The 27,329-nt window shown below is 40.4% G+C and overlaps 1 protein-coding gene across 1 annotated transcript; it reads right to left on the bottom strand.

Annotated features, from left to right (window-relative positions):
- Positions 1-234: 234 nt before the first annotated feature.
- On the bottom strand, positions 235-3,086 carry LOC132808250 (probable G-protein coupled receptor 139). Its single transcript, XM_060822070.1, has 2 exons — positions 3,017-3,086; positions 235-1,133 (listed from the first exon to the last, which is right to left on the bottom strand). Exons 1-2 carry the CDS (start codon positions 3,084-3,086, stop codon positions 235-237), a joined length of 969 nt encoding a protein of 322 aa, XP_060678053.1.
- Positions 3,087-27,329: the final 24,243 nt, after the last annotated feature.

Genomic DNA, 27,329 nt, shown 5'->3' with positions numbered 1-27,329 from the left:
CGTGGCGTTGGAACAGAATGTTGATCATGTGTTCACCTCTCATCAAGAAATGACGAATATCCAATCGTTCTAGATTTGCTTGGGATCGATTACAATTAGTTGTCAGAAGTGGAAAATAGGCGTTCTATCAAATTGTTATTTGTGCTGGTTTTCCACACCGTTCTATATAAGGTACACATTGGAAGAGTACATACTGAGCATGAAACAACATGAGGAGATATTTCTTCCCCCTCACTATTTAAAGCAATTGGTGAGTGTGACAAATGGGTAGATCAGAATATTCTTCAACTCCTCTCGAAACATATTTTGAGATATTATATATATGAAGACGTTGTTGCAGGAACTTAGTAACTGAAGTGTATTGGTGGTCTCTTGGAAAATATACTGAGGGTCACTGAAATCAAGGCCACCGAAGTAACTCTCGTCTGTTAGCTGCATATAGATAAAATATCCAACCAGAGGTGCCCACAGGAGGAGAAAGCTGATAGAGATGCTGAACAGAAGAATAATGGACCTCTTGCGGTTGTTCATCCCCAAGTCTTGCTGCCTCTCGGGTCCCCGGAGCCTCCTTCGAGCTCTGTTGGCCACTACGATCTGTCTTATGGTCAGGGCATTGAGTAGCAGAATGGCGAAGAATGGGAGAAAAGGAGTATAGATCTGGAAGAACCAATCATAAGCTTGCCAAGCTGGTGAGATGTAATAGTTGGCTTTGATGTTGCAAAACCAGGATATCCCATCTAAAATGTAGATGGGTTCATAGACAAAGTAGTTTGGAATATTTTTGATGCAGCAAAATGCACAGACTATTCCAATGACCAAAGAAGCAGTCTTCGCTGTACAGTACCTGTTCTTCAACTTCGGGCAACAGATGGCCACAAAACGGTCAAAGGTAAAGACGACTGTTAGCCACACCGAGCAATCCCAGGTGTCAAAGATGAGCACAATGCTCAGAGTGCATGCAGGAGTGGTAGACAAGATACTTTCCCGGAAGTAGATGCGGCTGATTCGGTTAAGGATGACTGCAATGGTGATGACAAGGAAATCAGTCACCGCGATTGCCACCAGGTAGTAGGTGATGCACCGGGAAAGACCGCACCGTCCTCGAGACAGGACGATGATCGCCAACAAGTTGGCTGTGAGAAATCAAAAGAGAAAGATATAACTGAACTCATTCCAAACATTACCTGCTGCTGTTGTGGTTGTGTTCGCCGAGCTGGAAGTTTTTGCTGCAAACGTTTCGTTCCGTGGCTAGGTAACATCATCAGTGCTGTTGGAGCCTCGTGTGAAGCGCTGCTTTGATGTTTCTTCCGTTATTGATATTGGTTTGTTCTTGCCGCTTCCGGGTGTCAGTTTCAGCTGCAGTGATTTGTATATGGTCCAGTCGATGTGTCCAGTATGCGGCAAGAACATCCATCAACAGACACATCGACTGGACCATATACAAATCACTGCAGCTGAAACTGACGCCCGGAAGCGGCAAGAACAAACCAATATAAATACCGGAAGAAACATCAAAGCAGCGCTTCACACGAGGCTCCAACAGCACTGATGATGTTCCCTAGCAAGGGAACGAAACGTTTGCAGCAAAAACTTCCAGCTCGGCGAACACAACCACAACAACGGATACCCGAGCTGCAATTCTTCAATCAAACTTTAATTACCTGCTGCTTTGTGCAAACTTCAAACATCAACATATCACCTCTAGTCTCTTTTCTGTTACTGTTGACAAATTTTGAACATTCAGTGCAGCATGAAATATCTATCAATGCAATAAGTTCTGAGAATAAGTAGTGCTCTCTGGTCACTGAGTAAGAACCAGCTGCGAATTGTCTAAGTCAGAGAAAGTGGAATAATGTGATGTTCATGAATTATTCATACCAAGCCCAATCTTCAATTCATAGACGTGAACCCCTGTCTCGACGGATGTCTCATTCTGTGCAATCTCATCTTTGGACTTTTCAGAAATTCTATTGACTGACTACATCCATTCCGTAAAACCATACAACGATCTGAAATCTCAACTAACTTCAGTCTGTTTTCCGTGTGTCGGAAAATTGATAATTCAAGATGTGTCAGTTATAGATTTATCTCGGAAATCCGCTCGCAAAACTATCTGGAATTATGAACTCGGCTTCTCCGTTTCTGTTCCCTTCTTTCATGCATTCGGTTGATCAAAACTTTTGGCATTATCGCATGTGTCCCGAGATTAAATTGGTTTACTTAATTTGTACTGATGAATGCGAAATACAGTGAGGTATTTTGAGGTCAAATGTAACCGGACATTTTAATGATTGTAAACAACCCTTTTCTGGGAATTATTTAAAAATACAATTATCCAACATATGCCAAACATTGATGCAGAGAATCAATTTAACAATGATATAAAAATATTGCATCGCCACTAACGTCTTTGAATTAAATTCGAATGAATTCCTAAAAAAACATTCAAAATGGCACCATCCGGTGGGAACTGTATACTTTATCACATCCTGTCAAAGCATGCACTGTAAGCTAATATGATCACTGAATGTATGTTTATAATACAAAACATCTCATAAGGCATGAAACAAAAAAATCAACTTCACGTACTGCAGCGTGGAAAAAAAGTTCACTGCACTATGAAAAAGTAAAAATCCTACAATCGACTAAAACGCTAGATTACAGTTCTCTGAATTGGAATGGATGTTATTGTGGAACAATGTTATGGTTTAATATTGACGCATAGTTGCTTATCACAATTCGGCGTCTAATTGACATTTTTCCAAAAAATACACAGAATACAAGAAACAAGAACAGTTTTTGTTTCCTTGTAATGAAATTGCAAGTAATGCATGATTATATGCCTTGGCAAGCAAAGATCGCGAATGCAATATATGCATGGAAATCCCTTTGAACTCCCTTAAAATCCAATTGTGGAATATTGGAAAAATTCTGCCTAATCATGAAAGGGAAAGTATGAAATTTCTGGAAATACATGATCGGGTGAAAACCTTTTTCTCGAGTATCAGTGACTTACCAGTAGCGCCAACAGCCGCGAGAATTGAATAGCAAATGATAAAGAAGGGGGCAGTGACTGGTGCATGCATCCTCATTCAAAATCGAGAGGAATTGACTGTCGCTGTAAAAGTTCGTTCCGTGACATATTCAAATAGTCACTCATTTATTCTGAGTGGTAGTCTCGAGAGGGACAATTAAATAAGAACGCACACCTTACTTACAGTTCGCTAAACCAAGAAATTAACTGTGATTCATGCCTTTAAACAGGTTGCATGATTGTATTTCATTTTGCGACAGGGTCGTTGCAATTTCTCTGGTTCATCCGAATGAACAATCCAAACTCTATTTCTGTATCAAGTAGATCCATCAATGGTAGACATCGAGCTGGTTTTCTGTCTCCAGACTTTCTTTCTGTTTTTCATTTCTGCTATTTCCCAGTTGAATCCATTATGTCAAGCATCACCTTAGGTTTTCCTTTGCGTTCATCCTTATGTGTTTTACTGCCTGACATTTTAACACTAAGAAAATATTTTCATCAATTTGCATTTGAACTTTTAGAAAATAAAGTTTGCAAACATGTGGTGTTAATGTGATTGGGACTTTCAAACACAGGTGTTGTCACATTGAAACTGAAAAATTCTTCATTTGATCTGAACAATCTGAAACCTGGCATGGGTGTTCAAGTGCTGAAGTTCGTGTTCAGATCTGCTGGTTCTGGAACAATTGGACAATGTTAATGTTTAATTTCACGAGAGAAACAAGAGGCCCACGCTAAACTGGAAGTTGGGTTAAAATATGTTGCCAGATTTACCAGGAAAGCAGACTTGGTCAATGTAATGCAGAATTTTCATATCATCCTCAGGAGCAATTGAAACAAAACTAATTCATGGAAATTTCCTGTAACAATACAGGCACGCCAGGAGCACTATGAACAAAGACATAGTCTAATCCAGTAATTAACACGTTTTCATAATGCCATGGGCACTGTGTCGAGAAAAAAAACAACTAAGACAGTGTCTAAATTCACAGATCAGAGACATGGTGCAACTCACTGTAAACAGAGAGAGGGTGTAGCGCAATATCAGCAAAAATGAGAGAAATGTCAAAGGGAAATTAAGTGTAATCAAGGTCACAGCTGTCATCGGAGTCGTTGACATCGTGTCCAGTCGAGTAAAACAATTAGGTGGACAGTTTCAGCGATAACTGTGGGAAGGCATTAAGTACGACATAAATGATAGAACATCGAATAGGGAATATAGAACAGTACAGGTCATTGGGCCCTCGATGTTGTGCTGAACGATTATCCTACTCTCTGTCCGGACTAACCTACGATATCCTTCAGAGTACAATGTTCCATGTGCCTATCCAATTGAAACTAAAATATCTCTTAAGTCTCTGATTCTTCTTCGACTGCTTGCATTGTACTCCACTCATTCAGCATTCTCCAGTAAAGAACCTTCCCATGAACTCTCCCCTAAATCTTCCTCTAATCAACATAAAATTGTGCCACACATGATAGCCATTTCCACCCTGGGAAAAAGTCTCTGGCTATTCATTGCATCTATCCCTCTCATGATCTTGGGCACGTCCAACAAGTCACCTCTCATCCTTCTTCCCTCCAATGAGGAAAACACTAGTTCCTTCAAATTTACTTCATAAGACTCGCCCTCCAGTTCAGGAGGCATCCTCGTAAGTCTCCTCTGCACACTCTCTACAGCTTCACATCCTTCCTATAAAGAGGCGAACAGAACTGAGCAAAATATTCCAAGTGTGGTCTGACCAGGCCTCTATGTAGCTGCATCATAGCCTCGTAGCTCTCAAACACAATTCCTCAACTAATGAAAGCTGACAAACATACCGCTGCTTCCAGAATCTTTCGACTTGAATGAGAACTTCGAAAGATCTATGGACATGGACCCAAAAATACCGCTGTTCCGACGTAATTACCAAGTATCCTGACACTAACTCTATTTTCTGCATTCAAAATCGAACTTGCAAAGCGAATTTCTTCGTTCTTTTCCGGTTTGAATTCCATCTACCTCTTCTCCGCCAATGTTTGCATCCTGTCAATGTCCCATTGCAGTTTGCAACAGCCATCCACACTATCAACAATTCCACACACCTTTGTATAATCGACAGGCTTATTAACCCAGATTTCCACTTCCTCATCCAAGGTCAGTGAATATATAGGTCAATGTGCAGTTTCACACCTTCAGTATGCAAAATTGACAAAATGAATTATTACTGTCCGCCTGTGGAAGAACTGTTGAGCGTGAATTCTATTTCCCACCTCTCCACAAACCTGGCTTTCTGTCCACATTAATTCAGTGGCTGGTGTTTGATATCTCTATTTGTAAATTTGTCTACTTTTTCTCTTCAATTTTTTTTTCAAGTGTCAGGTTACTTTACATATTTAGTTTATTTGTTAGAGTACACATACTTATTGCGTCAACATGACGTAAATATTTCAATAGGTATATAGCTGATGAAAATGAAATTACTGTTAGCCAATATAGGAAGGCATCTGAGTTCGTGGCCATTCCAATTTCAGGAGCATGCAGTAACTACAGTGTGCAACTTTTCCTGAATCCAACCACGTTCGCAATAAGGGTCAGCAAATGTTCTACTCTAATAAACAAATGCTCTAAGCAAAGTATTTGTCAGGTGAAGTAACAACTGAAATATGGCTTTGGAAGGAGACACTAACGGCGACACTATCAGTCCCATTGCAAAAATATCTGCTTTAGTGTGCTAAGAAGCGAGCGAGCTCAAGGTAATGTGAACAAAAACAAGGGTGCTGTGATTTAACTTTAAACAAAAAATGAACAACCGTTTATGTGATAAAAGTCAAGATAGATTGACTGCAATGCATACTCAGTTATGGTAGAATGCTGCATTTCACGTTTTGTGACATGACCATGAGTTTGTGCGACTTCAAGGGCAAGTGCCGAGTGACACTGAGGAGCTCAGTGGTTAGCACTACTGCTGTATAACTTTACACACTGAGTTCGAATCTACCGTAGGGCGACTACTTGTGTGGACCTTGAACATTCACTCCATCCATTTGTTGGATTCCTCACATTGGAAAAGCGTACAGGTTAGCTGCATTGGGCTGGGGTGTGCAAATGGGTAATGTAGGGCTGATCTGGCTATGACGTTCTTCGCAACGTCGATGTGGTCTTGATGGGCCAAATAGCGTGCTGTCACGTTTCGAGAATTCTAGTGTAATTCACACAAATAAATGGTCACGTAAACTACTTAATAGAGATGATTTACAGTAGTACTACAGAGATAGGTTCAAGGAGATATTGGAAGGTGCATCTCACGCATTGTTAGCTGAAGGTAACGTTATAATACAGGGATCCATTAAATTGGAGGGAGCAACAGAAAATATAGTGATATATTGAGTCAATATTTTGAGTGAGATTTACAGTGAACTTTGCAGCAAAGAGACAGATACCGCAAGAATATGTTGCCCAATTAATGTCACAGTTTCCGAGACGTGCCAAATGATGGATAAGCAGAATGAGGAGCAGGCATCAAATAAAGATACAGATGGTGTGATGGGGGATTTCAGACAAGAGGAATTAATGGATGCTTCAAAGATTGCGGTGGGAAAAAATGAGTTCCAATTGCTGGGCTATAGTGTCAGCACTGGGATAAGTGGAAGTTGTTCCGTTCTGATTGCCGACATCTGTGCTTTGCTGAGATCTGTGTCACAGAACGTTTAGGGAAGTAGTGAGGGTTCCGAACCTTGTCAGGGCAGGATTACATTTTGGAACATTGATTTAATCAAAGAATATAGCAAAGGCATTCTTTTGGAAAATAATCAACTGCGCGTGACTAGTTGGGGCAGAAAGTGCAAACTTATATATAAACCAACAGATAAAAGCAGAACTTACAGGGACAATGAGCAGGCAAAATGCAAATATTGCAATCAAAACAAAGGAAGAATGTCAGTCAACATGGCAAGTTAAATTGAAATAAGCAAGTATAATCTGATATTTATTGCAGAGACATATTACCCACAACTCGTAATTTGAAAACAGATGCATAAATTCACTGATAGCGTGCAATACAGGGTTGTGCAAAACATTTACATTTTGTCTCAGTGTTGCACTTTCTCAGTCAGAAAATTAGATTCAAACAAACCCATCAATGAGTCGCTCTCCTTCAGCTAATGGTTAAGGAGAACAGGAAAAATAAAAGAGTGGGGTTTTATAGTCGGCTCACTAAAAACTTATTTACATAATCACCGAGTGAATGAGTCACAAATGAATGTCAGACCAACATCTGAAATCTTTGTCCAGCAAGGTGATTGAAAAGTTGATTCATGTGAATCTGCAAACGAACACTCTATGGAACTTGGATTACTGAGTAACTTGTTTTGTGTATCAGTTTTGTAATTCATTTTGTGTTGGGTATTGAACGGAATCTGATTTCAGAATTTGTACAGAGAGCAGGTCAATATAACATCAGGAGTACATGCTGACGGAAATGAATGACATAATCGAGGATCAGGTGCAGGTATGAATAAGTATAAATTTGTTTCTGTAATTTTCTGTTGGTAGTTAAGCCCTTCTTCATACAATATGAAGGGGAATGATGCAAGCACTTATCACAATTAAAACATGAAACGGAAATCTATTTCAATAATAACGATAAAACGGTGACTACAGAGCAACATGAATTGTCCATGCAAACAATGTTGGAAGAAATGGGGGAGAATTTGTAAACTACACTTGAGCTGTGCAAGTGTTCAACCTACAATCTCCTGATTTGTAATCAGACACGTTATCCATTGGCCCAGGTCTGACATGCTGCCCTTGACTCACTTCTTGAAGAGATGCAGTGTTAACAAGTGCATGTGTGATCTTTTATTGCGTCAAATGGTTGTCAATCTTTCGAATTCTCCAACCCATATTTGTGTGGATGCTCGCTGGATATGCGTATCTGATATAGGAGCATTTGGAATTCTATCGGGTTCAGGTGGTAATCTCGTATTGAGGCTCGTGACTCATCGGGTGGTAATGTTGAAACATGAGGGTGGAAGGGGCCAAAGAACCCACATTGCTACTGTGTTTCTGTCTCATTGAAGTGACGATACTGGTGCATTAGAGGGCGCTTGAGTGGTACCATTTTCGAGGGGTGGGTTCACGTTTCAGACTCTTTGAAACGCAGCGTTGATATTGATTCAAATTTGAGGTGTTTCTGGATGTGTTGGAATAAGCGAGTGAGGTACCACTGAATTTGGGATCTGATCAGTAGAGCAAGAAACTCCACTCTCTGCCATTGTGAGGTATTTGTTGATTTGCTTCCAAGAAACCAGCAGAGACCCGCCTGTGGAACGTTTTTCGAAATAGCCTAAATGAATGTCAGTTACATGTTTCCAAGTCACTGTTGATCGAATGGTTAAGGAAGTGTGTTTATGACCAATGAAAATGGATCCTCTTTCGTGCTCAATATATCAAATTTAATTGATAATGTTACTTTGCATTACTGACAATAACAATGCTCCTGCAGAATCGCTCAGAATTTACAGGGACATAAAACGAACTCAGTTCTACTTTTCCTATCCTTCTTAAGGATCCAGAAATTCGCTTCCACAGAGGGAACAGCATCTTACCGAGATAGGGGACATCTTTTTAATCGGTGTCCCAATCCCCATTGTAACAAATACATAGTTGAGCATAGAGTTTCATTTAAAAAAAGTGAAGAAAATAAAGAAGACATGTGAATTGAATATATTTCATCACAGACTGTTACAGCCGATTGTTTTGATGCTGTTGGCTGGCTTCCCTCTGAGCCAGTGCAGTTGGCTTCACCTGCGATGTGAAAACAATACTGATTTTGGTAGAATTGCTTTGTCTCTAAAGGTGCTGCTTTTAAAGTCAGAAATTTGCTTTCCTTTCAACAGTTTGCACAATAAGAATCCAGTTTCCTGAACAGGGATTGAAGCAAGGCAATGTCTGCGAAAAAGCAAATTCGTCAGAACTAAAGCATCTGGAAAGATATTGGTCAATCTTGTACCTTCCTTAACGACAAGTGTTCTCTGGAAGCCCAAAACCCCGGATTGGTCTCACTGATTTAGTTTGCAGTATGCAGAAGGGAGCTCGACAGCAGCAGAAAAACAGAGGAGACTGAAGCAGGCCGGAGGAAAAGAATGAAGAGCTGAACTTGGAGTTCAACCCAGTGATCATTGAACGTGCGTGAGACAGGGATTTATTAACTTGGACAAACGAGAAATAATCAGACATACATGAATCATGTGAATTTCAGAGAAGAAAATACTATATTCCTCATGTCAAAATAAGGTTACTGAAAATGCTATTGCACTGCTGAGCGCTAGCAACGCTGGGTTTATAGAATTTATCATGCCAAATAATTTTTATTTGCTTGGAGTTCAGTAATCTCAGGAACACGATCAAGAGAATTGACAAAAAGGAGAAACACACGTTCGTTTGTACATTGAACTTTAGTACAATCTAGAATTTCCAATGTAAGTGGAAGTTAATTCAGTACTAACTTTCAGAATGGTATTGCATAGAAACTTGGAAAGTAAAACAATTTGCACAGCTACAGCATATGGCAAAAGCTGTGGCTGTGAATCCAACGACACAAATGTTTCAAAGGGCAATCAAAGACATAATAGTCAAAATAGCCTCAATCTGTTTTATATTATTACGCAATTCTTGATCTATTATTCTCCCCCACCCCCCTCCCCACGTATCTTTTCGTCAGCGATTCTGTGCTTGCGGGCAAGATGGTCACAGGCATGTCAGCATCCAACAGGCCCGGATGCAGCTGTGCACAGCTTCTCTTCTCACATGAGGCATTGAGTTTGCTCAAAGCCTAATCTCCTGCAGTTCTGCCAACAGCTTCCGCTTGCTGTCATGGATCTGACACGCCCTCCCTTCTCGCTGATACTGCTAAGATCGCTGCAGCCGTCACTGTAGTCATTGAGTGGGACAGTTTTGACCAGGATCTCCGACAAAGAGTTTCATGGAGTGCAGAATTAACTACAAAGATAGCACCATGAGGCGTATTCTAGCAGCACTCCTCGTAATTCTCTCAATTCTTAGTAAGTATTATTTCCAATAACATTCCATTTCCTTCGGCACATATGTTTGCAATTCAAGTGTCGTTATTAGGAAAACAACGACAGTAATGAACACGATTTTGGGAGTTGCTTTTTCGTTTTTTTCTTAGAATGGAGTCAGCAAGACACTGTCGAACAGCCAGACTCCGAAATTGCGGTACAAGGAGGAGGCAATGTCACACTAAACTGCAGCTTGCAGACAAGCGATACCAACACTTATGTTTACTGGTACAGTCAACTCGTAGGAAAACCTCCTCAGTACATGGTTTCTATAGTTGGAGGAAAGGTTGTAAAGAGGAATCCTGATGTTCCGAAACGATTCTCTTTCACATTTACTAAATCCACGAAGAATACTGACTTAACAATCAGCAAGGCCATCATTTCTGACTCCGCCATGTATTTCTGTGCTCTGGAGCCCACATTAATACAGAGTTATGACACAGCCTATACAAAAACCCAGTACCAGTTAGAGCTCACCAGCAGGCTCACTCACGTCTAGAAAGAGAAAGGACAATTCAGCTCCAGAAGAAGTGTCACAGATGAGTCCAGTAATGTGAGAAAAAAAAGTGTGAACGATAAATAAAAATTAGCTACTTTTCAGAGTTGTATCAATATGTTAGCTTAGGATGTAAATGTGCTAAGACTGAATTGCGCAAACTCATCAGAGATGATCTCTTTCTGATATTGTTTCCTATCTACTTTTCCAATACATTGTCTTCTCATCCCTCCAGTCTGTGAGTCTCTACACCGCAAGAGAAATTAAATTTTACTTGTGGACTTCTGATAATGTAAAACTTGATGTTTGGTATGTGAGTTCACAAATAACGCCTTTTAATTAGCAGGATGGACAGACTGATGCGGAAATATGTATTGAAATGCTTCATCCTTCTGTTCACAGAATTGCGAAAAATAATCAGAACAAGCCACAGAGACAGCACACGTCGTTTCCCAGATGCGGTGTTAAATTTTACTTCTCAACAGTCACCGAAAATGTTGTATGAATAAAAGAATCACGTTTGAAATTAACATTAGCCTGTGTCAGGCATCCACCAATAATCATCAAACAGAACTAAACATTGTGAAAAGGCAATCATAAAAAAGCTCCGATGAGTAGAATATGCCGTGTAGAGGAAACGTGAATTTTATTACATTTTGTATCTGACAAGTCAAAATATGTTGTCATGTAAGTTTCTAAATTTTATGACTAAGCACATTTTTTGGAAATAAGACGTGCAACCTTTGTCACCATATGCACTGCCTCAATGGTAGATACATCAAATGATCAATTCAAATTATTTCAATTAAATTCCACTGATGCCTAACAGCCGTGGATAATCACAGACACCTGCTGTCAGGAAAAGGGACATCTGTGGATTATCAGTAGTTTAATCAGTTGTTTAATTTAATTCAATGCGAGATGTTTGGCCAACAATGCTTTTATATAAATGTTCGGTGGACACGTTTTTATTTAACTGAATGATCCAGTCGCGTATTGAAAACGAAAGTGTTCAATTTTGGGCCAGAAAGCATCCATACACTTTCCTTCACTTCAAATGAATATATTGATATCTCTTTCTTCTGATGATATACAATGCAAGAAATAGCTAAATTATGGGATTTTCAGAGTAGCGTATCCGAAATGGTGACAATAAATGAAAAGTATGGAAACAGAAATGCTATAAACCACAACACATCAAGCAATATTCATAAAAAGAGAGGAAGCTGACCTTTAAAATCTAGATAATCCTTCATTATCGCTGGTTACAAATAAAAAGCACGCCCCGAAATGCTTGCCAAGACAGGGCAGCAAGTTTGAAACAAACTGGTCTCCCTGAAATGGGTTGCGTCAATAGATAAAATGATGCACCTGATATCCGTGTCTCTACTGGTAGTTCTACACACAGGTACTGGACAACAACTAAACAATCGACAGATGCATTGTTCTCTATCCCAGCCAATCAGCTGACTGCTTTCTCTATTCTACATTTCAAAACGTCAACCAAGGACAGCGAAAAATGAATGAAATTGAAATCGGGACTCTCCTGCAGTTCAAACTGATACTGCACATGACACATGGAATACTTTGTGCTTGTGCTTATTCAGGCAAGGTGGAAAACATCAACAATTCGTTTACACAATAATGCTTAAAATGTTTTCTTCATAACGGGTATTTGATGCCCAGTAGCCACGATGTTTGCCATTGAAACAGGTTTCGTTCTAGCATTTTAAAAAGTGAATGTGTGAGATTTTCTGTCATATTGGTGCTTACCATGCATTAAGGTGCAGGAGAGCACTCAATGCCTTCATTGCATGTTTGATAGGGAATATCTGTTACAATGATTAGCAATTTTGAAAATGAATTGAAAATTCTGAGAGTATATTATGCTATATGCAAAACGTATTTCATTGTACTCTTGGTTTAGATATACTTGACAGAGACTGATGGAAGTACTGCGGTTTTACATTACTCCCGTTTCAGTGATTGCATCCACACACTTCTGAGTTTTTCATCAGAGCAGCTGAATGTATTTTGATACAGATAATACAAAGGCCAGAGCAATGATTTTTTTTAATCAAAGATTGGTTGCATCTGTGACTTTGATATATGCATTGAAGCCTTATGTCATCTATGAGTACGTGTCTAAGCTTGTTTAAAAATGGCTACAATGACTGTAGCACAAAATGAGCACTACCGGTTGTCAGCAGTTAACGACGTGTCAGCTCATTTCAGAACAGAATGTGTCTTATTTTCGATTCTATTCGTGGTAGTGACAATGAAGGATAGGGATTGTCACATTGCATCAGTGTCCTTACAAAGGTGTCTCATTGATTTTTAATAACTTTGCAATTTAAAACAAGCTTCGACGTGATCCACAGATACAGTGCATAGCAAGATACATTTTCCCTGGGCAGAAATAGTTATCAGGATGGGGGCATAATTTTAAGGTCTTTGGAGGAAGGATAAGGGGACATGTCAAAGGTCGGTTCTTTACACAGCACCTGGTGGTTACGTAGCATGGACTGCCAGCAGTGCCATTCGACTCATTTAAACCGAGATATTTAAGATTCTCTTGGATAGGCACACACATTATCGTGAAAAATGTGTATGCAACTTGGTTGGTTGTTAGAGTAAGATAAAAGTCGGCTCAACATTGAGGGCTGAAGGGCCTTTACTATGCTGTACTATTTTATGTTCGATATTCTATGTTCAAAATTGAAATTCAGTTTATTTGTATCTTGTACAAATATCAGAATATTGCGAACATCATCAAATGGAGCACGGAATTAAGGCCACATTTTGCCAAGGATTGCAATCTGTCCATGTCCAGTGTATCTGGTTACCATCAGACAAGGCATTTTTTTTTGGAGGGGTTTGTTTTTGATAGTGATCTTCTTACTAGGCCAGAAGAACTGTGTTCAGAATTCACCATAGTAAACACAAATGGCCAGAGATTTGTTTCATGCCACGTTCAAATTGTTTGAAGAAGAAGCAGAAATGGTGTTCTCCAAAAAGTTCCTCGTAAGAAATTTAGTTTACGAGTCTACTATGATTACATACTGACATGTTAAAACCATTCATCGACTTTGATAAGTTCAGTATTGGTACAGAACTGAATGTTGCAGATTCCATGTTGCTGAGTTTGTGAGTTAACTGCTTTGTAACTTCTCTCCTTCATTTGCAGTTCTAAGTACGCAGTGTTTGATGGATTGCATTACCTATGTATCCATGTCAGGATTCCTGTTATGGTCTGATTCATTTTTTCATGAAAATAAATTCGTGAATTCGCAATAATGTATAATACGTGCTAAAGTTCTTTTGGAAAGGAGGAAGAAGTAATAGGTATATGGTAGTCCGTCAAATGAAGGGGATCTAATTTCATTTGGTCTTAGAGTAGGATAAAAAGTCGGTGCAACATTGAGGGCCGAATGCCTGTACTGTACTGTAATGTTCTACATTTTACGTTCTATGCTGTTGTTCGGGCTGTTGTTTGTGACAAGCAACGTGTAACAAGTAAGCCTACCAGTTTTCCATCTCTGTGAAGATGGAAAACTACAACAGCAGATGAAGGCACAAATGAAATAAAGCTGCAAATACTGGCGAATGATTTCCAAGCTTTTCGCTTTCATCTGATTCTGTGCCTCATGACGCAGTAATACACGACTATTCCTATCATACTGAGACTGCTTATATTGAAGTGGTTGTACTTATTTTAAGTGTCTGCAGTTACCATATATATGGTCCTGAAACTTCCTCATCATCTAATGTTACCACATTGTTTTAAAAAATCTTCGCTGGTGTAAAGTTTTCTCCAGATTGCACTACATGTAGCTTGCGTCCCCGATTCTGAACCATACTCCAATTGCAGCGATGCACTTCAGTCACCACTATGGTCTCCAAACACTGTGTTACTCCACCTTCATACAGGCCATCTGTGGGCACAGGCATATAAGTAAGGAATTGGTTATCAATAGCCATCCAAACGAATTTGTACGTGAGGATTTATGTGGAATTTCTAATTTTCCTAGCTGTCATTAACATGCCTATTTCACATCAGGAATAACATCAAACACAATATCAAGCGTTTGAAATTTAATCTAAGATGTGCCTTTATGAACAGAAACAAGCATAGACTAGAAATAAATAGAAAAGCCTCTTATGGTCATAAATAGTTCTGACTGTATCTTAGTGAATACATTTTAAATGGCTAAGTTGCGAAGAAGAGAGAGAAGCCAGATGCTGTTGAATAAATTCTTCACGATGTTCACCTTATCCAGGTAGTAGAGGGGCTCAGCCCGCAGTGACAGAACATCTTTCTGGGAGTCATGTCCATTTTGACCTCATTCACTGCAAGATGCCTGGCGCGTTGTGACCTCAAATTATGTACAGGGACAGGTCCGTTATGATCTAACTGACTACGTGTGGTCAGGTCCACTGTGACATCAGTGACTGCAGGGAGACTGCCTCATTATGATCTCACCCATTTACGGCTATGAGGCTCATTATGATCTCATTCAGCTCAGGGTGCTTCTTGGTTTTATCGCTGCCTTCACATGAGTCTCCCTTTCTGGGTGTATTCAGCTGAATAAAGATGGAATGCCCCAATGAATGAGTGCAGGATTTATTGATTGTCACAAGGAAAATAATCATAAGTAGACTTTCCCAGAAATTTCGTTTGGAGCTGCGTAGACTAATTTTTTGTCATTCTTAATTATTATGTCTGAATGTCAATACACACATTTGAACCGATTGATCAGGAATTAGTTGTCGGTTCCCGTCCTGGACAATACAGAATGCCAAGGTGCAGTGGGATTATCGCAGTGCTGTTAATTTAGAGACCAAGGCAATGTTCTGGGGATTCCGATCTGAAACCCACCATGTTGGAATTTGAATCTAATAACTATCTGAAATTAGGACTCTAGTGATGACTATGAATGCATTACTATTTTTTTAAAAATCCATCTGAGTCCTGAATAGTAGTTTTGAGAAGGAAACTACTATTCTTATACTGATCTAGACGTGAATTCACAGCCATTTAGTCGATTCTCAACTCCCCTGTGGGCAATTAGAAATGGGCAATAAATGATGTTTATCCAGCGAGCCCACACACCATGGTTAAAATCTAACAACAAATTTGGATGTGTCTTTGGAGTTTCGGGCAAATGTGTTTATGGCAAGAAGCGCAAGTTCTATTTCTGATGTGAGCACTAACTCTGAGCAGGATGATTAGGAAACGAAAACAGTTCTAAAGTTGTAGTGGTAGTGTCTGAATCTCGAAACCAGGAAATCCCGCCCAGTTCAAAGATGTTAAATTGCACATCTCAGCATGTTGTTTAGAACACCAGCATTTCACCTGATTTTAAGGACTCCAATCTGAGCACAGAAAGGAAAACGAGGTTATCCTTTTTACCAAAGAGCATTGGAGAAATTTTCTGTCTGTTCAAAACAGTGCTTTTATTCATCGACCGATTGCACTTGGTTGTTTCCAATCAAAGTAACATCACTTTAGAAAAGATTATTACAATGGAAAATATGTTATATTTCGGGCAGTGTGGCGTTTTTTAACGATCTGAAACGGTGTATCGAAATGAGAGGGTGAAAAATTCTACACTAAGTCGCCAAAGGAAACATCATTAGTTGAAAAACAAATAGAGCATTGAGAATGAGGAGGTGAAAAATGATGTGAATAGCATTTCAGCTTCAACTGCTCGTGTAGCAGCGAATATACACCAGCAGAGGGTGGCACTGTAGCGCACAAAAATTTAAGATGATAGAATCTGGAAAAGAATTGGGACCTGATCAAGTTATTGTTATTCCTCCAAACCTTGTACGTTGTATGTCTCACTGCTCCTGCCAACATCTTCTAAAACATACTTAATTACTATCAACCCATGCTCCCAAAATCATTTCCAATTTGTTGAATTTGTACCTAACTAGATACTCATAGAGACAGACAAACACACACACACACACACACACACACACACACACACACACACACACACACACACACACACACACACACACACACACGAATCCACAAGCTGATATTTAGGCATAGAGACGTTCACAGTGAGACATAGAGTCGGAGAGGCAAAGAATTTCACTGCACATGTAAATGTCATTTTGACCTTCAAAACTGCACTGGTCAATAACAAGTGATTAACAAGTGATTAATCTCAAATTCCAATATTGATTAATTTCCTTGGATTTCACGGCATCGCAAGTAAATGCCAAAAGAATTATCAAATGTAACAGCGTTTTTGCCTCTACCATCCTCAAAACTTGGCTTTCAGATTTTCGAGACACGCTGGCTGAGTGAAAATGTATTTACATTTTTACTGAACCTATTGCATTTTACGTTAAATTTATCTAGCAGTCATTGAGACATTAAACAATGGGAAACATTTATTCTTGTCCATTCTGCCTACAACTGCTCCTGTCCTTCCGATGTATACCTTTCGAAATTTTACACATGGCAATCATGACCGCTGAGGCCCCTCTGCTCCAAAGGTTGCAGACCGTTACATTGATTCCTCTGGCTGGCTTCCTTCTGGCCTAGTCTAATGTGAAACTATCCCCGATTTTGGGCCGAGCCGATTTCTCCTCTAATTTTGCTGCTTTTTAAGTCGCGAACTAACATTCGTTTCAAAAGTGTTTTCCAAGAAGAATATATGTACGATTCCAGAACAGTAAATAAAGCCAGTCAATGGCGGTGAAAGAACAAATTCGTCAATACCATAACACCTGGAAACGCATTGATCAATCTCGCATCTTGTGTTAATAATAAAGATCCTGTGAAAGCTTAAAACCCCGGACTGGTCTCATTTTTATGGTAAGTAGTATGCAGGCAGGTCAAATGCAGAACGAAAAGAGAATTCAGAATAATAGAGAATACTAGGAAGAGAGGAAAGGAATGTGGAGCTGGGTTTGGAGTTCAGTCCAGAGATCATGGAGCATTTGTGAGACAGGGATTTACTGACTTGAAGAAACGAGATATGATCGCACAGATGAATCATATGGATTTTAGACAAGACAGTATTATTATCCTCACATCTTATTGAGCATAACGAAAACATTGTAAAATTGTTGAGTGCTAGAAAAAAATGATTTATAGAATCCATCATTCAAATTGTGGACACGTGTTTGACGTTCAGTGACCTGTGCACAACTAGCGAGACAATTGACAAAGAAGAGAAGCACACGTTCTTTTACACTTCTAACCTTAGTATAGTCTAGCATTTCAAATGTAAGTGCGTTTTTATTCAATGCTAACATTCAGAATATTATTGCAAAGACAGATACGAAATAATCAAATTTGCACAGTTTTAGAAAGTGGCATTAGCTGTGATGGTGAAACTAATTACGCAAAGGTTTTAAGGAGCAGCCACAGTCAAAATGGAAGTATTAGCTTCCATTTATACCGCGAAATTATGCAATCCGTGATCATTTATTCCCTCCATCTCTATTTGCTCGACAGTGATGCTGTGCTCAGTGACAAGACCGTCACACATTACACAACATTCAATATTTCTGGATGCACACCTGCTTTCACACGGAGCAATGTGCTCACTCAGATCCGAGTCTACTCCAATTCCGCCATCACCTTCCCTGTGATATCACAGAGATTGATGCAGCAGTAAGTGTTAGTTATTGAGAGCAACGGTTTTCGCTAGGATCTCAGACAAAATATGCTGCAGACTGCAGAATTTCAAACCCGGAGTGCATCACGAGCCATCTTCTGGCGCCAATGCACATTGTTCTCTCAATTCTCAGTAAGTTTTTCTAATGTGCCATTTCCCCTTGCTGTTTCCAGCTCAGATGGCATTATTATGAAAATAATGACGGCAATGAACATGATTTTGAATATTATTTTACCTTTTTCCGAGAATGGAGTCAGCAAGAGTCAGGGGCGGTACGGTGGCACAGTGGTTAGCACTGCTGCCTCACAGTGCCAGGGACCTGGGTTCAATTCCCACCTCAGGCGACTGACTGTGTGGAGTTTGCACGTTCTCCCCGTGTCTGCGTGGGTTTCCTCCGGGTGCTCCGGTTTCCTCCCACAGTCCAAAGATGTGCGGGTCAGGTGAATTGGCCATGCTAAATTGCCCATAGCCTTAGGTAAGGGGTACATGTAGGGGTAGGGGTATGGGTGGGTTGCGCTTCGGCGGGTCGGTGTGGACTGGTTGGGCCGAAGGGCCTGTTTCCACACTGTAAGTAATCTAATCTAATCTAATCTAAAAAGAAAAGTAATCTAAGACATGATGGAAGATCCAAACTCTGAAATGGCGGTGAATTAGGAAGCAATGTCACACTAAGCTACAGCTTCAAGGCAAGCAATTACAGCCCCAATGTTTACTGGTACAGTCAGCTCCCAGGGCACCCTCCACAGTCCATGGTTTATGTAGTTGGAGGAAAGATTGTAAAGAGGAATCCTGATTTTCCTGAAAGATTCTCTTTCACATTTACTACATCCACGATGTACAACGAGTTATTAATCAATCAGGTCATCATCCCCGACTTTGCCATGTATTTCTTTACTATGAATCCTACACTAATACAGAGTTATGATACAGCCCCTACAAAGCACTAGCACTGAGCGTGACAGTTAGAGTTCAGCAAAAGTTTCTTTCATACCGAGAAAAAGAAAGAACAATACCAGTTTCAGAGGAAGATTTACGGTGGAGTGAATTAAAGTGAGAACAAAAGAGTGCGTGATAAATTAACGTTAGTAACTTTTCAGAGAAATGTTCATGTATTAGTTTCGGATACAAACACACTAAGAATTAACTGCACAACGTATCAGTGGAGGTCTGTTTCCAATTTTGTTTCCCAACAAACTATTCCAATATATTGCTTTCTCATCCTTCCAGTCAGTGACCTTTGTCCATAGATAGAGAAATTAATTTTACCGGGGAACTGTTCATAACGTAAGACTCGCTCTATGGTATTATATTTAAGAAATAGAGCCATCCCACTAACAGAAACGACAGACTGAGTAGCAAATATAAATGCAATGGCTCAGTGCTCTGTTCACAGATTTGAGAGAAGTCACCTGAACAAGGGATAGAAACTGACAGTTCTCAAATTCATGTTGTAAGATCCACTCTCAGGTGATACGTTTAATATTGTTCCTTCATCAGTTATGTGAAATGTTGAATGAATGGAAGATTCACATTTGAAATCCACCATACACTGTTTTGGACATCTTCCCATAATCATCAAGCAGAACCAAAGTTGAGAAAAAGCAATTCGAAAGAAGGTCCTTAGAGTGCAACATGCTGTGTACAGCCAACTTGAATTTTATTGCATTCCACATCCGACAAGTGGAAATGTTTTGCACTGTCAGTTCACAGATTTCACGACTAAGCATATATTTTGGAAAAAAAAAGTTTAAGCATTGTCACATTAACTACTGCTGCAACAGGACGGTGCATCATGTGGTAAATTCAAATTATATCAAAGAACATCCAGTGATATCTAAAGGAAGTGGATCCTCACAGGCGCATGCTGCAGTGAAGGGCGACATCTGCATATTATCATTAGGTTAATGAGTCCTGTGCCTGTTAAAGTCATGAATTTAAATTAGTGTGCTAGGCTCGGGCTGGAAAGCATTTTCTTTAATATTCACCACGTGCATGTTCCTTTGACCAAAAGGATCCTGTCATATATTGAAAACAATAATGTTGAATTTTGGGTTAGAAGGCATCCATCGAGTTCCCTTCACTTCAAATGCAACAACAAGCAACATTATACCCGCAACAATTTCAATCTTACCGAACCAACCCCCCACCCCCACCCCCCATCACCCAAAGTACTATCCAAACAGCCCTGGCTTCAGCAGCAGGCTCCCCTCTGCAGGTACCATATGGTCAGTCTGGCTGCGCTTTTCCAAACAGCTACTAATGGACCACATAGCGGCTGGGCCCAGGAACCAGACCTGGGCCAGGATTCAGTGTTCGTAGTGAATACAGGTCCAATTAGTCCTAGTGTCACGTGACCTGCAGTTGCAACCGAACGTTCTCAAACGTTCTCAGCCAACAACAAGTTCAAGGCGTGCCTATTCTGCCACGCTATCCGACGAGTTGCATTAATCTTCTCATCTAATATGGCGAGAGCGTTATCAGAGTAATTAATAAATTTCTGCTGAATGTAATAGGTATAATCAATCATTTCAGCCTTCCCGTTAATAATAATGGCAGGGATAAGCGACTCCTAGATCACGGGAATCTCATTTCTGAGCTTGAACACATTGGGGTTATGCTTTGGCTGACCAATGCTATCCACATGCACTGATAAGACCAGGGACATACTCCCGTTTCGAGCTGCAAAATTTCGGTGAGGGCAGAGCATCAAACTGAGCCCATGGCAATACAGCAATCTCATGCAGGAGGAGCGTGACACTGGTGGAGGCATAATCAGAACCAAAGGCAAGCGTCCGACGCAGCCTCCTTTCCAGGCCACACATCCACCACGTTGTGTTTAAGGGAAGAGACTGAGAACTCATAACGAACTCATCATATATCACACTGACATTAAAAGATGCGGCAGGTCACAACATCAGTCATACTCACACAAAGTGGCCCAGCAAAACAAAGCCACACCATCTGAAACACTCAAATTTCAACCATACCACACTGGTGACTCGTTCTGGTAGTCGAAGGAGTACCATAGCAACAATACTCTCAAATGTGCTGCCACACAGACTGATCTGTTGATAAATCATGGAAGCCTGGAGGACAGGGCATCATAAAGGACAAAACGGCCACACATATATGCTAAGTGATTCGGATCAAGCAGAAAACCGACGCTGGCCGCGCCATTGAGAACAGGTGGAAGAATTATAAGGTACAAGAACGAGAAAGTACAATGGCTGCAACTTAGTACACAGGAAACAGCCCTATCTAGCCAACACATGCATCCAAACCCCTACCTGGTCCTCAAAGTCAGCAGCTCTAACTGATCCACCCTGTGGAGAAAAGCAGACTCATGATCTGAACTGATCTCTGACAGTATGCCAAACCCCGTAATAAATTAAGTTGTGAAGAATTGCACCACTGTGCAATGCAGCTCAGACTGGGTTGGCTTAACTTTAGACAGTAACGGTAAAAGATCTCTCCTCCATTTTTCCCAAGCGTCCCAGATATAACCCTCTATGTGTGCGATCCAATATATGAAATACCGGAATTCCTGGCTTCCCACAATGCCAACCAAGAATTCACTCTTTCTACACTGAAGTACTTTTGAGTACATTCCAAATTCAATTCTGAACTCAGGAAAGCAATCCATACCTAACAATTTAATTGGCGTCCCCTTAGAGACTAAAAAAGGCAAGTCGACTCTTTTACTGTCCATTTGTAAACTTGCTGGAACTAATTTGGATGGGAACATAAGTTAGTAAGTTTGCAAACGATACCAAAATTGGAGGTATAGTTGACAGCGAAGAGGGTTAGCTCAGATTAAAGCAGGGATCTTGGTCAAATGGGCCAATTGTCAAAGAAGTAGCAGATGGAGTTTAATTCAGATATATGCGAGATGCTGCATTTCGGAAAAGCAAATCAGAGCAAGTTCTATACACTTAATAGTAAGGTCCTCGGGAGTGTTGCTGAACAAAGTGGCCTTAGAGTGCAGATTCATAGCTCCTTGAAAGTGGAGTCGCAGGTATATAGAGTAGTGAAGAAGGCCTTTGGTATGCTTTCGTTTGTTAGTCAGTGTATTGAGTGCAGGAGTTGGGAGGTCATGTTGTGGCTGTACAAGATATTAGTTAGGCCACTATTGAACATTGCATGCAATTCTGCTCTCCATCCTATCGGAAAGATGCTGTGAAATTGAAAAGGTTCAGAAAAAAAATTACAAGCATGTTGCCAGGGTTGGAGGATTTGAGCTATAGGGAGAGACTGAACAGGCCAATGCTGTTTTCGCTGGAGCGTTGGAGGTTGAGGGGTGACCTTATAGATGTATACAAAATTATGAGGGGCATGGATAGGATAAATAGACAAAGTATTTTCCATGGGGTTGGGGAATCCACAACTAGAGGGCATACGTTTAGGGCGAGAGGGGAAAGATCTAAGAAAGAGCTAAAGGATACTTTGTCACAAAATGGGTGGTACATGTACGGAATGAGTTGCCAGGGGATGTGGTGGAGGCTGGTAAAATTGCAACATTTAAGAGGTATTTGGAAGGGTATATGAATAGGAGGGGGTTGGAGGGATATGGGCTGGGTGCTGGAAGGTGGGACTAGATTGGGTTGAGATATCTGGTCGGTATGGACGGGTTTGACAGAAGGGTCTGTTTCCACACCGTATATCTCTATGAATCTATGAATCTATAACTGTGGTTTTCCCAAGAATTCCACAGTATCAATGTATTTTCCTGGCATGAGAATGTGGGAGGCTTATTGCAGTTAGATGCAAGCTTAAGCAGCTCCAGTATCTGTCATCATAGGCATCAACTGTCCTTCTACGCTGACCTGTACAATTGGATTCTGTTCAACTTCCTGTGTTATCACAGGATATTGATCTTTCCTACTCTGGTTCTTTGGGCACCCGTAAAACATCCTATAGTGATTTACAGGTCACGTCGGGCCTGTCGGGATTTGTGGAGGGTCAGACAGACCTTCCTGATACATAGATCCACCCTGGGGCCGAGAGGACCAGGGCCAATATGGGCAAGCTCATTTTTTAAAGTCTTGTTGCTAACTCCCCCAACACACTAGTTCTGATCCTCTCTGAGACAAACTTCTCCCTATATCCTTTGGCCCCACACCTGTTTGTCCCTGTTCTTGGAGATCTTAGTTCTATTTGGGCTATTGATGAATTTCATTTTGCCCTTGTTATGGTATCTGTGGAAAAGTCTCTGCAAAACTTTATTTTTGGCATAGTGTTTTCTGGCACTTGCCAGGAGGTGTTAGTGGGTTCAGTCTCGACCTGTACGTTGCTCATTTCATTAGCGCCGATCAACCTAGTTGTCACTGACAACATCATCTTGCTTTTCTCTCTTTTCATTTAAAGTTCCTCGAGCTGTATTAGTGCCAACTTTCTTTGCACCACTTCGTGTTATTAAACCAGCTTCTTAAGCCTTTCTGGTATCGTTTGACTGCATAGACTACTTGATATCAGTATTCTTTGCGGGCAATGGACATTAAATCCACTAACTCCTCCAGCTAAAATTTGACTTGAGGGGTCATTGCGTCAACAATAACAATCCAGAGCATTGTGATCAATATTGCCTAACTCCCACATTTTGTTCTGTTTCAAGCCACCATCTTTTTATTTAGTTTTCTATATCGGCTGCTGGGTTTTTTTTAGTATCTCCCAGTGAATCCTCTCTGAAAGCTTTGTGATTGTCCTGAGTTGGATACAGTCTAAGGGCCTGCCGTACTCTATGTCTTACTTGGTCAAACCCAGCAGAATCAATTATCAGACTGTCCACCACACTCGTGAGGCGGGATAGGTCCATTATCGCTCTTAATTTTGGAATTCCCACTACATTTCTTAGCAGTGCCTTCACATTATTCACAGCCAACAACCGTGGTTTTGGTATTCAAAGGCAATAATCCACTTTCCTGCTCCGTCATGTAAACTGAGGAACACATATTTAAATCTTGCCAGATCCTAGGTTCCCAAGGAATGAATTGCGGCTGTCTCCATCACCCCCCCAACCACTTTTTTTATACGCAATGGCAGTATCTCCCCCGTGGGAGTTTCTTTCCCTTATTACAATTGTTGCAGTGAGACTCATCTGATTCCAATTCTGAACCTATTCGTATTACTGGATTAGTGATGCTGGAAGAGCACAGAAGTTCAGGCAGCATCCAAGGTGCAGGGAAATCGACGCTTCAGGCAAAAGCCCTTCCTGATGAAGGGTTTTTGCCCGAAACGTCGATTTCGCTGCACCTTGGATGCTGCCTGAACTGCTTTGCTCTTCCAGCACCAATAATCCAAAGTCTAGTTTCCAGCATCTGCAGTCATTGTTCTTACCTCTACTCGCATTACCTCCCATTCTTTTCGTGCTTGTTGTGCTTGTACCTATCTTCTTGCCTGTGTTACTGCCTCCTCTGTTCCCCTCCTCCTATCACTCTTTGCCTGTCTCTTCTCAACACCCCTGGAATGATTTAGAAATGCCTCATAGTCTCTTGGCTCCCGTAACATGAGTAACGTTCGAATTTCCAATCACAATCGCAATTGCACATCGCAATGTCTCTTTCTCCAATTTTAAAGCTTTTAATTATGTTTGCCTCCTCGCCTGTTCTGCCACTTGTTTTATTCAGAAATTTATTGTCATAATGGAACTGGGATTGAATATGATAGTTGCCGTGCGGAATGGGTCAGGTTCTTCCCAATCCACTTCCCCTCTATCGCTACTGTCCCCTTTATTACAGGATAGTGTATTACTTACTCTTCACTCGATTTGGGAGAAGATTATTCTAATTCTTAAATTTGGATTTCAAAAGTGTTTTCCCTCACTGAGCCTTCATATCCAAAGGCTCTCTGTTCTGCGCTAAAAATGTGGAGACTTTTCCTTCCAAAGTCTTTGTTTCCAAAAGCTGTTCGTTCTGCTCTCTGGCATTGTTCATATGTAAATTTTCGTCTGTCTAAGTATCATCCAGTCCTTTTTTTTAAAAAAAGAATATCACAGTCGAGTAGCACTTTCGGAAACTTACCTTTTCTCTACTATTTTACTTTTGATAGTCTACTACTATTCTGCCGGCTTTCAATACGATTCAAAGTCACTAATACTATCAATAAAATAATCCTTACCAGTTCTGCCCGTACACTTCCCCGATTTTCCTTTTCTTTTTGATTAGTTTTTATTTATTTTTCTTTACTATTTCAGAACGGTATCCACCCAACTTATACACACCACGTGGAATTTTGTCTCAATCCCTTTATTCTATACCTCCTCATCCACCCCACGCACTTTTCCTGAACAATCCTCTGCGTCTCCTCAAACTGTAATTTACTATCCAACTGATGATTTTTTTGTATTGGAGGGACGCACCAGCAGCTTCCTTTGCGCTTTTGTGTTTCTATGAACGTCACTTACTTGACATAATACTGTCCAAATTAGCAGCAAAACACTTACCCTTTCTTTTGTGGTTGCCCAATCATTTTATTCTATCTGCCTCATGATAGTCGTTGGTTCAACTGGAAAGTGCCCTGCAGCTACAGCCTCTTTATAGAGGGAAAGGTTTCTTCCTGGTTCCATCTGGGGTGCCAAATTTGTTGTTGGAGAATCTCTCAAAGTTCTGTTAAAAATTACGAGGAGACGCAAAATATCCCTCACGAAGCTAAATTTTAATTTGCAGAGAAAAGCTGTAGAAATAAGTTAATTGCTACCTGATTGTCCACCAAGCCTTTGTCCCACTGCAGTTTATAATATTGTTGTTCCTACACCTCTCAGATAACATTAATGCAACCAAGCGTACTTGCTTTATCTTTCTTAACTATTCATCGTCTGCCACACTGTTTCCTATATTACACTTAATATAGCACATTACCCCATCATCGGTTTCAGCATTAGCTCATGTATCAGTGATTTAACTAGCCCATCACAGTGCACTAGCATTATCTATTACTGGAGCTCGGTAATATGATGCCGGACATGCATTAGACCACTGAGTTAACAACATAACTGCCTTAGTAACTTCCATAGTCACCACGATGTTTGCCTTTGAAATGGATTTCGTTTAAAAAATTGGAGCAGTCAATGTTAAGAAAAAAAATGCTGTTGAAGTCTGAAGCAGAAATGATGATCTCTAAAGTGTGCCTTGTAATAAAGTCACTTTACGACTCTATTGTGATTGTGTAATAATACTTTAAATCCATACATCAACTTTGATAAGTTCAGTTTTGGTACAAAACTGAGTGGTGCAGACGAAGTGTTGCTAAGTTAATTTGAAATAACTGTCGTGAAACAGCAATCTCTCATTTGTTGTTATAAATGCTCAGCATTTGACGGATTCCATTATCTGTGTATCCATGTCAGGATACCTGTTAGGACCCGACCCATTTAGCATAAAAATCATGAAGTCGAGATAATTCTTAATATATTCTAAAGGTCTTCCGGACACGAGCAGCAACGTAATTTTGCATTAAGCATTTTTACCAGTTTTCCTTTCCTGTTGAAAAGTAAAGTTGAACATAGAACTTTACAGACACTTCAGCCATGACTATGGTCTCCAGACACTGTTACTCGATTTGCACGTCGGACACATGTGGGCACAGACGAATAAAGTATGAATTAGTAACGGGTACCATCGAAGCGAGTTTGTAAGTGAACAATTATGTGTATCTCTAAATTTCCTTGCTGTGATCATTATTCTTCACTCCTATGAAAAACGCTCGAGCTCCCGCAGCCCTGCTTAATATGACATCTCAGGTTACAGCAGGATCTTGACCAGTTTGGCGAATAGGCTCAGGGGTGGCAGATTAAGTTTACTTTAGGTAAATGCAAGTAGCTTTATTTTGGAAAATCAAATCAGAGCAGACCGGGTCCGTTTTCACTAGATCGTCGGAGGCAGAGGGGTAACCTTACACATGTTTATAAACTCATGAGGGGCATAGATGAGATAAATACACAAAGTGCTTTATTGCCCTTGGGTGAGAGAGGTCAGAACTGGAGAGCTTATGTTTAGGGTGAGAAGGGAAAGATATAAATGGGATCTAAGGGGCAACACTTTCATGAAGAGGGTGTGCAGAGGGTGGTGTTTGTATGGAATGAGGTGTCAGAGCAAGT

This window comes from Hemiscyllium ocellatum (assembly GCF_020745735.1).
Source record: "Hemiscyllium ocellatum isolate sHemOce1 chromosome 27 unlocalized genomic scaffold, sHemOce1.pat.X.cur. SUPER_27_unloc_4, whole genome shotgun sequence".
NCBI classification, from domain to species: Eukaryota; Metazoa; Chordata; class Chondrichthyes; order Orectolobiformes; family Hemiscylliidae; genus Hemiscyllium; species Hemiscyllium ocellatum.
The sequence above is the reverse complement of the archived record's forward strand: the minus strand, read 5'-3'. Positions and strand labels throughout refer to the sequence as shown.

Bases quoted from the DNA above. Each gene is read 5' to 3' on its own strand.
- LOC132808250 (XM_060822070.1), bottom strand. From the start codon at position 3,086: ATGCATGCACCAGTCACTGCCCCCTTCTTTATCATTTGCTATTCAATT. The intron at 1,134-3,016 runs GTAAGTCACTGA...GATTTCTCACAG, and splicing joins CGCGGCTGTTGGCGCTACTG to CCAACTTGTTGGCGATCATC.